The 13,094-nt window shown below is 51.2% G+C and overlaps 1 protein-coding gene across 2 annotated transcripts in view; it reads right to left on the bottom strand.

Moving 5' to 3' along the window:
• Positions 1-13,094, bottom strand: part of Ttyh2 (tweety family member 2) — a 44,681-nt gene that overhangs the window by 24,402 nt on the left and 7,185 nt on the right. Inside the window, exons 2-3 of one of the 2 annotated variants that reach the window (XM_006970435.4) lie at positions 10,167-10,339; positions 4,783-4,894 (exon numbers count right to left, since the gene is read on the bottom strand). In XM_006970435.4, the coding sequence (XP_006970497.1) occupies positions 4,783-4,894; positions 10,167-10,339 (285 nt within the window). The remainder of the gene's footprint in view (positions 1-4,782; positions 4,895-10,166; positions 10,340-13,094) is intronic. The other variant, XM_076543674.1, reaches the window with a different exon arrangement.

Genomic DNA, 13,094 nt, shown 5'->3' with positions numbered 1-13,094 from the left:
ACCCCCAGGATGTCTGTCCTGCTAGGTGGGCATAGAGGCACCTGTCCTTTGCTTTGACCTTAAGTGGACCCCAGATGAACATCTGTCTATACAGACAGAAACGAAAGGATGATGGCAGTGGCTGTCCTTGTCTGCTCCTAGACAAGGGGCAAGGTGCGGCTTATATTGCAAATGTCATACTCAGGCGGCCACCAGGCTTGGGGACACAGCCCCACAGCCATCTGAGCAGAGACAGCACATGGGCGGCTGGATGGAGAAGGGCTTTGTTTCTGTTTTATTTTGTTTTCAGAGTCTCAATAATTGCCCAGGCTAGCCTGGAACTGGCTACGTAGTCCAGTTAGACCTTGAATTTGAGATCCTCCTGCCCCAACTTCTGGAAGAGCTGGGACTGAAGGACTATGCTGCCAGGGTCCAGCTTTGCCACCTTGACACTGTCATACACAAGCAGCTGAAAGAGGCCAGGGTGCCTGGCTAATCCTTACCCAGCAGTCTTAGCTCCCACAGCCTGCGGGCACAGAAGAGGGGCAGAGGAGGGCACAGCAATGGAGCCCAGGAGAGCACTCTGAGCTCGGGAATCATGGGAACTTGACATTAACCTTGTGGCTTTTCATGTCTTCCCTACACTGTGACTTCCTGATTCTAGTTGAGAGAATGGCTCTCTGTTTCTCTCTGCATCAACACTTCTTCCGTTTTCTGGTGTCAACTGAGCTCTTAGGAGATGGGGACAGATTGAAACAGCAAGACAGAGACAGCTAACTGGGCATGCTGGCTCATGCCTGCAGAACCCCAGCACTTGGGAGGCTGAGACAGGAGGATTGCCTTGAAGTCAAGGCCAGACTGTACTACAGGCAAGTCCTTGTCTAAAAAACAACAACAAAAAAGGTCTCCCAAAACAAAAAAAGAGAATTCAAAATTTGTCTTAGACTTTTTCAAGCTCTCTATCCCCCACTTGTGTACGTGTGTGTGTGTGTGTGTGTGTGTGTGTGTGTGTGTGTGTGTTGACACAGGGTCTCATGCAGCCTACAATGATCTTGAATTCCTGATCCTTCTGCATCAACCCCCTGAGTCCTGGGATTAAAGGCCTATGCCACCAAGCCTGGCATTTTGGTTTGTTACATCAAGGGTGACCTTAAGAACAGACAAGGCAAAGTTGGGCATGTAGTTCAGTTGGTAGAGTGCTTGCCTAGGATGCAGGAGGCCCTGGCTTTGATTAGAAGCATCCAAAGAATTGGGTGTGGTACTGAACACCGTAGTCTCAGCACTCAGGAGACAGAGGCTGGAGTTTAAGGTCAACCTTGGCTATATAGGGAGTTTGAGGCCAGCTTGAGCTATCAGTGATCCTGACTCAAAAACAAACAAACAAAAAAGAAAACAAATAAGTCCCTCCCACACACAACAAATTCCCAAGCAAACAAAAACCCAAGAAGAAATAGAGAAGTTAAAAATGTAGAGAATAGCCAGGTGTGGTGGCGCATGCTTGGTCTACACAGCAAGTTCCAGGACATCCAGAGCTCTGTAGAGGCCTGTCTTAAAAAACCAACCAATCAACCAACCAACCAACCAACCAACCAACCAACCAACCAAAACAACAACAATCAGAGAATAGGCCAGGATGGGTGTCCAAGTCCTGTAATCTAATTGCTTAGAAGGTTGAAGCAGGAGGATCAGGAGTTCTAGGATAGCCTGGGCTACATAGCAGAACCTTGTAGAAGGGAAAGAAAGAAAAGAAACAAAGTCTCAAGTCAGTAAACATCTGTCAAGTCCATTTGTCCTTCTGGTATTGTTTCATGGGAAGAGATGACAGACTGATTAGATAGATATAGATAGATGATGACAGATAGAAGATAGATAGATACATAGAAAGACAGACAAACAGACAGACAGATAGAACATGTCACAACAGTGGCCTCCCTGTAGCTTTGTGCTTGCTCACATGGTTCCCAGTCCTCGAGGTTCAAGAAGACAGAGGTGTGATGCCCCCAAGATGGACTTAGCTTTCTCTTGGGAACTGATGAGGGGAAAGCTTAGCTCTTCCACCAGATGAGGACAAGCACCAGCTAGAAGGTCACTGTTTCAAAAGACAGGGGTGTGTTTTTCCAGTTGTGGTCCCCAGGCCAGCAGCATCACCCAGGAGCTCATTACAAGTGCAAATTCTCGGCCTGCCTGGCCGTGAAGTGAATCGGTGAATCAGAGCCCCAGCAGGGCAGGACCTGCGGCCACCTCCTAACTAGCTCTTTAGGCCATTCTGATTCTAGGCCAGGTTGAGAGCCTCTGGGAGAGAGAGAGCACTAGACCAGGTATGGAGCGGTTGAGAGGAACACCAGCTCAGATTCAGGGAAGTAAGGGGAGGGAAAAAACACAGGGCCAAGACCCAAGTCCTGGTGGGCTCTGTGTTCTTGCTCTGAGATGCACTGATTTTCAGCTGTGGGGTGATGCCACCTATCTGTGCCTCAGTTTCTCCACTGAGTGGTTTCCCATAGGCCTATGGGTTCAGGATGGTGGGGGTTTCTAGACAAGAGAGGGGAATGCAGAGAGTCCCTGGCCTTTGTGTTTGGGAGACAGCCCTAGAAGCCCTAGTTGACCAGTTGGCTGCTAGATCTGGACTCCAGCAGGGCCCAGCTTTAAGTCATCTGGGCCGCAGGATGAGTCTCCATCCTGACTCTGCCACCCACAGCTTCCCACAACCCCAGCACCTCTATTTCATGGTGATTGCAGTAATTATTATAATGACGCCATTATCTTAATTCCCCCGGGGAGAGTGCACTCTATAGTTTACGGCACTTTCCTTGGTAGTAATTCACCTGATGACATTCAGCCATTTACCTGCAATTTGGACCCCACCCCTTGGATGAGGGGGAAGGCCCTCTAAGGATCTACCTTCTCTCTGGAGCCCTCAGGCCTGAGACTGTTGGGCACCCACCTTGGAGCCTTCACCAGCCCCTTAGGTAAGAGGGTCAGAAGCTTTTCATAGTGGGCAGCACCACCACAAAGTCCTGGAACAACTGACCCACACTGTAGTAACAGCCAAAGGGGAAGGGACTATCTCCAGGGACAGGGTGGGGGAAGGTCTAGAGAGTGGGAGTTATAGTCGAGTGTTCAAACCTGGCTCATGAGGGCTGGGAGCCTAGAGCTTGCTCCCAAATATCAGCAAGTTCCTCCCCTAAGATAAAGACTGAATTTTCCCATCTGGGAAGGTCACAGCTCTGGGGCTTCCCAGCACTCAGGCTCTCCCACGTTCAGTTCAAGGTTGCTGACAGCTAGAGAGCTAGTGAGACAGGCAGAAGGTGTCCTTGGGGGCTTGATCCTCATCAGGACCAAGATGAATAAGAGTGGGCGAGGTCCCAGAGGTCACCTCCCACAAATACTGGGCACTACATTCCCCAAGCTGCAGCCTGTCTCTTTAAGATGAGATTTCCTGTCCCTGCCCCCTCCCCTGTCCCCAGGGGCTGATGGAAGGATTAGAACTGTTGAGGAGCTTACAGAAGCATGCAGGGAGGGGAGTGGGCATTTGAGGTTGAGTCCTCCCTGGATGCTAAAGGAGTGACCAATTCCTCTAGTTAGGGCTGGGTTTGACGGTGGAGGCTGCTGACACAAACGTGCCTTTTGCTGGGACTTTGGATATTCTGGAGGGACCTGGTGGAGAGAGGGTCAGGTGCCCAAGGACTAGTTTCCCTGAAATCTACATTAGGCTTTTCCCACCAGAGTCCTCGGGAGACACCAGAAGCTCTCACAGGAGGAATCACCTAGAAAATCATCAGGAAAGACTGGCATTCTGCAAAGGTGACAGGCAGGCAGGGCCCAGTGAAGAGATGAAACCTAGCTCCTGACTCCTCCCACTCCATCACTCAGGCTCAGCAGGTTAGCTCTTCCTCCACGTAACCTAACTTCTCTTCGTAGTCCAGCTCAATCGTCCACCGTGAGCTTCCGGCAAGAACGCTGCCGGAGTCCCGAGACACACAGCTAGTTTATGCGGCCTTTCCCACCCTTTGAGTATGCGGACAAGGGGTGGGGTGAGTGGGCTTCCATTGTTTCTGAAGACTTTTTCCTCCACTTAAAATTTTTTTGGGGGGCAGGGAGGGTAGGCTGTGTGCCACCATGTTAGGTTCCTAGTTTCCCCTTTTGATTGGTGGAGCAGAACTTTGTACAAAGTAACTTAGAGCGAAAATACACATTCAGGACTGAAGATGTAATTCAAGTGGTAGAGAGCTTGCCTATCAGGTACGAAGCTCCCGCACTGCACCCACCAGGCATGGTAGTGCACCCCTGTATTCAAACACCAGGTCACCCTCTGAGACATACGGAGTTCGAGGTTAGACTGTCTCAAATAAACAAACAGCCCGTGCTCAGTAGGCTATGGTGGCCGTAATTCTAGCACTGGGTAAACAGAGGCAAGAACATCATGGAAAGTTCCAGGTGAGTCTATGCAGTGGGTTCCAGGACAACCAGGGCTACGCAGTGAGACCTCTTGCTTTAACAGCAACAACAACTCTGGAAACCCATGTTCAGGGTCTCCTCCTTCAGGGGACGGACAAGTGCTCAGATGTTCTGCAGACTACCGGGGCTGATGGGGGTAGAGCTGCCCTGAAATCTCTCTTGGACTGGGTCACAGAAACTGTTTGCCTTTGGCAGGGCAACTGCTCAGAAGACAGCCCAGCCCACAGCATCCATCATGCAGCTCTGAAGGGTGCAGCTGGGCTCCTGAGATCTGACTGGCACCCTTGTTCTGGCCTTGCTGACCTCATGGGCTGTGTCTGTGCCCAGCCACCTGCCCACAATCCTTACCAGCTCGTCAATTCCAGAGAAGGTGTGGTTCGCGTTGTCCAGGGAGTAGAGCAGCTGGTGTACCCCATCGTTGGTCTCACTGTTTCCATAGAAACCAACACCCACCGCAGCACTACAAGCAAAACCCCAAACAAAGGTTAGGGGTGATGAACCCAGAAGAGAACGCACTATCTCTCTTTGGGCGCACGCGTGTGTCTTTGCACCAGGAGGCCAGGAGGGGATGCTGGGTACCTTCCTCCACTGCTTTCTGTGTTATTTATTCTCTTGGGACAAAGTCTCTCACTGAACCTGGAGCTCACTGAAACGCTATGCTGGCAGCAAGTGAGCTGTCTCTGGTCCCCATCCTTAGCCCTGGGATTGCAGATGTGGGAGCTTTTTGTGTGGGTGCTGGGAATCCAAACTCAGGTAGGTCTTCATGTTTGTACAGTAAACACTTAACCCACGGTTTCCTCTGTCAGCCTTTCTTCTTGTCTTCTTTTGTGCTGAGGATTGAACCCAGGACCTCAGGTATGCTAAGCAAACAGTCTATTACTGAGGTACAGTTCCAACCCTTGCATTTACCTTTTCAAAATTGTTTCTATAGCCAGGTGTGGTGGTACACGCCTTTAATCCCAGAACTCAGGAGGCAGAGGCAGGAGGATTTCTGTAAATTCGAGGCGAGCCTAATCTATATAATGAGTTCCAGGACAGCTAGGACTGTTAGACAGAGAAACCCTGTCTTGAAAAACCAAAAATAAAATAAAATGCTTTTAGGGCTGCAGAGATGGCTCAGTGGTTAAGAGCACTGGCTGCTCTTCCAGAGGACCTGGGTTCAGTCCTCAGCACTCATACAACAGTTCACAATCATCTATAACTCCGGTTCCAGGGGAAATCTGACACCCTCTTCTGGTCTCCAAAGGCACTGTATGCATATAGTGCCCAGACACACATCCATACACATAAAATAAAAATAAGTAAATCTTAAAAAAAAAAATTAGGGTGATTTTAAGTTCATAGCAAAATCGAGCAGGTGCAGAATTTCCCTATTCATGGACAGCTCCCCCCCCACCCGCTTGCCCATATGACATCCTTTAATAGCAGCATCCTTGTTACAGCTGATAACCAGTGGGAACATGGTACTATCCAAGGCCCACAGCGTGCACAGGGGTCACTCTTAGTTGAAATGCTTCAGGAATAGACACACAGTGTCAGGTTAAGTTTACCATCAGGGCAGCCCCTGCCCTAAATCTCCCCTGTGCTCTGCCTAGTCCTCTCCTCCTCCCTTCTCTGACCTCTTAGAGTCTCCATGGCCTTTTCTAGAATGTTGTACAGCTGCAGTCACAGCATGCAGCCTCTTCCGATCAGCTCCTTTGCCTCAGTGACAGGCATTCAAGGTTCCCCAGTATCTTTCATGGTTCAGCAGGACATTTCCTTTCAGCTCTGCATAATAGTCCATTGTCTGAATGTATCCAAGTTTATTTATTCACTTGGCTGTGATGATGTATTCTGTACCCTAATAAAAATTTTCCTGAAGATTAGAGAACAGAACAAGCCACTAGATTAGACATAGAGGCTGGGCAGTGGTGGCGCACACTTTTAATCCTATTATTCAGGAGGCAGAGATCTGTCTGGATCTCTGTGAGTTCAAAGCCACCCTGGACTACATGAGATTGACTTAGTCTAGAAGGGAAACAGAGCCAGGCAGTGGTGGCACACACCTTTAATCCCAGTACTTGAGATCTCACACCTTTTTTTTTTTTTTTTTTTTTTTTTTTTGTCAGAGCTGAGGACCGAACCCAGGGCCTTGTGCTTGTTAGGCAAGCACTCTACCACTGAGCTAAATCCCCAAACCTGAGATCTCACACCTTTAATCTCAGTATTTGGGAGACACACAGGCCATTAATCCCAGCACTAGTAAGGAAGTGATGGCTGGGCGGAGAAAGGTATGTAAGGCGTGAGGAGGAGACAGGAACTAAAGGCTTTTCAGGCTGAGGAATCCTGGAGGTAAGACATGGCAGTGGCTGGTTCCTTTGTCTCTGATCTTTCAGCATTTTTTATTAGGGTACACAATGTATCACCATACTCGGCTACTGAAGGATATCTTTTACTTGCTTCCAGATTTGGGGAACTGTGAATAAAAGCCTCTGCAAACACCCATAGTGTGGGCTCGATTTTAGCTGAGGAGCTTTATTCTAGGGTTTGGGATGAGGGGATATTGTCTCAGGGTGAAGGTTAAGGACCACCTAAAGTGACCTGGCAGAAGCCTGCTTGTCCTGGCTGGCAACAAACTCCTGAAAGGCACAAAACTGCAGGCAAGACTTGGGGGTTATGATTCAGCGGCCCTGGTGGCGTCTTGAGATCTGATTTGACATGCTCAATGCCAACCTTCAGGTCCCTCCAGATCTGGCCAAGAACTATGGGCTTCTTTGTATATCCCTGATCTAGTCTTCTATGAAGTTTTAGCTTCTGCCTGCCTCATTAACCCAGAACCCACTGGGTCCTGATTCATGCTTTGGGGGAGCTGGAACAAGTCTCCACTTCTGCCACAAACTGCATCCAATATTTCAAAGTGGCCCCTTTGTCACCTCTTACCTTCTGTCCTCTGAGACAGACACATGAGACAGGGTCTCATGTATCCCCAGCTGGGCCTCACACTTCCCATATAGCTGAGGATGACCTTGAACTCCTCATCCCCCTGTCTCCATGCCTGGTTTCCAATGTCACAGGGACTCTGAGCGGAGTGTGGGGAGCTGCTTGGTGTGTGTGTGTGTGTGTGTGTGTGTGTGTGTGTGTGTGTGTGTGTGTGTGTATGTGTGTGGATGCTCTAGGACCCTCCCCACACTGGCCTGCCCTCACGTCCTCATTAACCTTATGGTCTGTAACAGTCCCTCCCAGACTTTCTCTCAGGAATTGTCAGGCTCAGTTTCTTTTTTTCCCTATGTTGTCTTATTGATTTTAACCAAAAGCCAAACTTGAAATCCATCTGTGTGAAATTTTATGGTTGGCTCGAATCCAACATTCCAGCCTGAGTAAATCATTTCCACTCTTAACTCTGTCATCCATCATATTCTATGTGGTCCTCCACTCCAGGGATCACAGGACCAATCAAGGAGCCTCCTGAGTTCTCAAAATACTAACCTGGGGAAAGATAAGTGTGAGCACATGCATGCACATGCATATACACACGCATACACACACACACACACACACACACACACACACACACACACACACACACACACACACACTGATGCTTATCCTTCCTTCCTTGAGACAGTTGCAGCTTGGCTGTCCTGGAACTCACTCTGTAGACCAGACTGGTCTTGAACTCACAGAGATCCACCTGCCTCTGCCTCCCGAGTGCTGGGATTAAAGGTGTACGCCACCAGGCCTGGCTCCCCTCAGCATTCTTTGCATTCAAGCAGCAGCACAATCTATTCTGATTAATCTAATCTAATCTACTACTGAGCTGGCTTCACTGTGGACAGTGTCCATCTTTCTCCACAGCATCGCTGGAACTACCAGGTTCCCGTGCTTTTCACATGCGAAAAGCATGCTTAAAAACTGAATTAAAAAACAAAAGTGGCAAAAGCAATGGCTGGTTTTTGTCGCTGACGTCCGCTTGCCAGAGGCAGCTGTAGAACACCGCACGGAAGGAATCCTGCCACAGTGGCCCTTCCGTGTCCAGCTTCTCTCCTCCTCTTCCTTCTCGTCCTCAGTTCAACTTCTTCTGAGAACTCGTCTCCCGCTTTTCTTTGCCATGTTATTTTATGCGTGTGGGTGTTCTGCCTGAGTGTGTGTCTATGCACCACATGGGTGCCTGGTGCCTGCAGAGGCCAGAAGAAGGCACTGGACCCCCTGGAACTGAAAAGAAGGCACTGGACCCCCTGGAACTGAAGTTGCATACAGCTGGCTGTGATCCACCCTGTGGCTGCTGAGAGATGGATCTAAGTTCTCTAGGAGAGCAGCCAGTGCTCTTCACCATTGAGCCATCTTTTCAGCCCCTTGAGTTTCTCTTAACTAAAGGTAATAAGTACTTACTGGACCTGACCACTTAAAGCCATTTTTACCTGCTGCAAAATACACATCGTAACACCAAATTACGATGTTCTGTTTGGATGCTGGGTTAGCCAGTGTTCAATGCACTTGACTCTAATGGCATTTGTACCTGACAATAGGCTTATCTGGCGGTAGCTCTACTGGAAACATAGGAGCACCCGCAGTTTCCTGCGGACCGAGGGATCGCTGCAATGGAACAAGCACTGTTGGTGTGTGTCTTTGGGTCCCCTCTCTCCCTAACCACCCTGCGATGCCCTACACCAGGCAGAGGGTTTTTGGCACCTCGGTTTCTCACGGGAGCTCTGGCTCATCTCTGGGAGTCGGATCACCTTCCCAGTAAGTCATGACCTTCCCATCTGGGCTGGAACTCTTTCCTGTAGGCCCCGGCCCCAGCCACAAGATTCATCAGCCCTCGGTTGGTCGCTGCTTTGAGGATGGCCTATCATTTGGTTTCAGTGAGCCCCACACTCCCACCCACATAAGATCATGAACACGTCACCACACTCCATCTTGGCCAAAAGGCTGAGAAACACTGAATGAATACATTATAGAAAAAAGAAAGTGTTCAGGAGTAAGGTGACCTTCCTGCAGACTAAAACCTAGGACCAATCCTTCAGACAAGCAACAAGGGACTTTTACCTTAGAGGGTGGCCACACCCTTCAACATCTCAAGGGGGGCGCTATACATAAAAAAAAAAATATCTACAGACACAGAAACAAGAAAAACACACCAACTCCTGAAGTGAGCTTACACGTATGCACGGGCTAGGTGCTGGGTGCTGGGTGGGTGGGGCAGGCTCTCACAAGGTACTGGAAATCTTCATTCCTCAGTCAGGGCACAGGAGAAGATCTACGTATGGGTAGCTCTCACAAGACAATGAACCTCCTGATCTCACAAGACAACGGAACTGATTGGGGCTGACTTCTGATTCTGCAGACCCGGGGTGGCAGTGGAAGGTAGCAGGGATGCAGAGAAAAGAGATGCCCACCGTCCACCTGGTCAACTCAGGGAGGGACCCATATGGCTGTCAGGCCTGGCCCTGGTCTGGTAGAAGGGCTGGGGGGTGGGGGAACAATGCAGACTCCCATCACTACACTAGCGACTGATTCCCCATGCTTGGCCACAAAAGGGACAGTATTCATTTGGGGAGGCAGGTTTGTTCATGCAGGGGTTAGCTTGGTCAGTGAATGTGGCCAGTCACTGATGAGGAGCCACTTGGACATGAAGGATGTCCTGGCCACGGGCTAGCTTTCCCTTGCCTGTGTCTGTTAAGTGCCCCCTCCCCACCTGGCCCCTTGGGAGCTGAATTGAAACCATTGGTGTGGCCTGCACATAGGACACTCACCAGCAGAGGAGCCCGGCCACCACCGCTGTCCAGGTGACGCAGCATGAGTTGGGCTGCTTGGTCTGCACTGTGTGGTCCCGCCGGCAGCAGCACGCACACACCAGGTACACAGCAAGGACGAGGAGGTTCAGGCCCAGGCCAACGGCAGCTAGCACCCCCAGGAAGAGCAGCGACTGTAGGAGGGAGGGGCTGTGTCAGCTTGGTCCAGGGCCGGGTGGGGTGGAGGGAGGGGTGGGGGGTGGAGAGTCCCGGGAGCTGTACTGCATCCTTATGCCCACAGCCCTCCAAATGAACAGCCTGCCCTACATTTGGGTGCCAGGGTGGGGATGGCAGGAAAATGGACAGGCTGGGAGATGAGAAGGGCTGGTGAGGGAGGACCGCTGTTGCAACCATTCACGTTATCAAGTTTCGGCAGGATCCAGAATCTTCTAGATTAGTTTAACAGAGGTGGGAAGATCCACCAGGAATGTGAGAGGGACCATCCCACAGGCTGGAGTTCCAGTCCGAATGTGACAGAGAAAGTCGGCTGAGCGGCAGTCTTCAGCCCTCCCTGCTCCCTGACTGCAGAGGCCGTGTGACCGAGGGCTTCCCAGGCGGCCATGACGGATGCACCCTCAAACTGTAAACTGGAAAAACACCTTCCTTCTTTGAGCAGCTTTCATCGGGCATTTTGTCATAGTAATGACAAAAATAACTAATACGGCCAAGCATGGCTCAGCCCAGGTTTCCGGATGAAGATACAGTCCAGGCCAGGCCTGATGACAAGCCCTGAGCCACTCAGGAGAGCAAGGACCATGAGAGCTATGGCCACAAGGACTGGAAAGAGACACGGTCTGGGTAGGACACCTCAGGTGCAAAGGGAAACTAAGCTGGGGACACTATGAATCACTGGTGCTGGCATACCTAGGCCCGCCATTCCAGACCAGTGTTGTTACGCCAAAATGGAATGTGCCTATTGTAGGTGCTGGGGCCATCCAGAGTCCTTAAATGTCAGCTCTGTGCTCTAGGGCGGATATCGAGGAGCCAGGGTAGGTAATCTTTGGTGTCCTTCTTGCTGTACCCTGCCAGGGACCACTGACTCACACGCCAGTGGTAGCAGCAATGTCAGGATGCTGAGGAGGTCATGGAGAGACTGCTTCCGGCCCCACCCAGCAGCCCTGGGTTTTCAAAGGGAGCTGTTGTCTGTCCGGAAGCCTAGGTGTCCCCCTCCACCTCATCTTCCAATCCCTTGATTTGGCCAGATGGACACCAGATGGCCCCAGGATCAGTGGCCGTCAGCCAGGGCTGAACCTGGCTCTAAGTCAAGCTCCCGAGCTGACAGCTTCCTGGCTTCCCATGCGGCCTCAGCCATGCCCTCATCCAGAGTCCCCAGCGTCCCAGTGGGGGTTGCTCTCCCTGGAGCTTTGGTCAGGGAACCTGTGTGGGTGGTAGCACTCATCTGGGCTGGAGGCCACGGGACTCCAGGGTCTGAGGGGACAGACTGCACACAGGCCAAGCATAGGGAGGCGACCTGCAGTGCCGAGCTGGTGGCTCAGGCTGGGCAGACTCTACGGAGATGAAGCCTGTGGGCGACTGCTCGGCTGCCCATCCCTGTGAGGACGCAGGCCGCTCAGAGCACCCCTGACTCGGGCTGTGCTGATGCTAACACTGGGTGGACAGGCTTCTCGGCCTTAGGGACAAATCTAGAAGTGATGAGGTCAACTGAGAGGACAAATGAGATGTCTCATTTCACCTAGGAGGTGTCCTCCACTTCCACCTAGGCAACACTCAAGCATGGAAAGGAGCTCCTTCCTCCTCCGGGGAGGTGAAAGATGGGGCAGCAGCTCTGAGCACAGTATCCTCCATAGTCCTCAAGGTGAGGCAGGCCTGGACCACCCACCTGCCCCTTCGAATGACCTCCAGAGGCTCCTGTCGATGAGACAGCGGGAAGTCACTGCACCTTCCTGGAAGGCATCTTCCACTGCAAAGGGGCCTGGGGGAATGGGGGCTTTAAAGGCTCCCCCCACAAAGTCACCACACTGCAACCTGCCCTCTGACGGAAGCAGGATACCTCCCTGGAGCTGGGGAACCCTAAAGGCCTACCCTGGGCCTAGCCTGTCAGAGTCAGAACTAGGAGGAGTTGAGGATGTGGTACAGGAGGCGAGTGGTTGCCTAGCAAGCTGGAAAGCCAGGAGTCCACCCCCAGTACTGCATAAAACCAGGCATGGTGGTTCACACCTGTAGTCCCACCGAGAGGAGGGCACCTAGGCTTCCTGACAGACAACAGCTCCCTTGGCAAATCCTGAGCCGCTAGGTGGGCCTGAAAAGGCTTGGAGGATCAGAAGCTCCGTGCCATCTGTGGCTACATGCTTAATCTGAGGCCAGTCTGGGCCATAGAAGACCCTGTCTCAAAAATCAACAACAGCAACAGTGTGGTGGCTTAAATGGAAATGGTCCCCAGAGGCCCACAGAGAGTGGCACTTTTGGGAGGTGTGGCCTTGTTGAAGTGGGTGTGGCCTTGTCAGAGGAGGTGTGTCATGGAGTGGAGTGTGTGTGTGTGTGTGTGTGTGTGTGTGTGTGTGTGTGTGTGTGGTGGGAGGGGGGGGGCTTTGAGGTTTCAGAAGCTCAAGCCAGGCCCAGCGTCACTCTCTTCCTGTTGTCTGCCGATCCAGATGTAGAATTCTTGGCTCCTTCTCCAGCACCATGTCTGCCTGTGCACACCACCATGTCCCATCATGATAATGGACTAAACCTCTGAACTGTAAGCCAGCCCCAATGAAGTGTTTTCCTTTATAAGAGTTGAAATGGTCATGGTGTCTCTTCATGGCAAACAAAACAAAACACCCTAACAAGGACAAACAACAACAAAACCCCAAAGAAGAGAACAAAGCTAGAGCTGACCCCATGCCAACTGGATCTCAGGCAAGTGCAGAAGCAACAGATTAATGT

Source organism: Peromyscus maniculatus, chromosome 8 (genome assembly GCF_049852395.1).
Source record: "Peromyscus maniculatus bairdii isolate BWxNUB_F1_BW_parent chromosome 8, HU_Pman_BW_mat_3.1, whole genome shotgun sequence".
Lineage (NCBI taxonomy): Eukaryota > Metazoa > Chordata > Mammalia > Rodentia > Cricetidae > Peromyscus > Peromyscus maniculatus.
The sequence above is the reverse complement of the archived record's forward strand: the minus strand, read 5'-3'. Positions and strand labels throughout refer to the sequence as shown.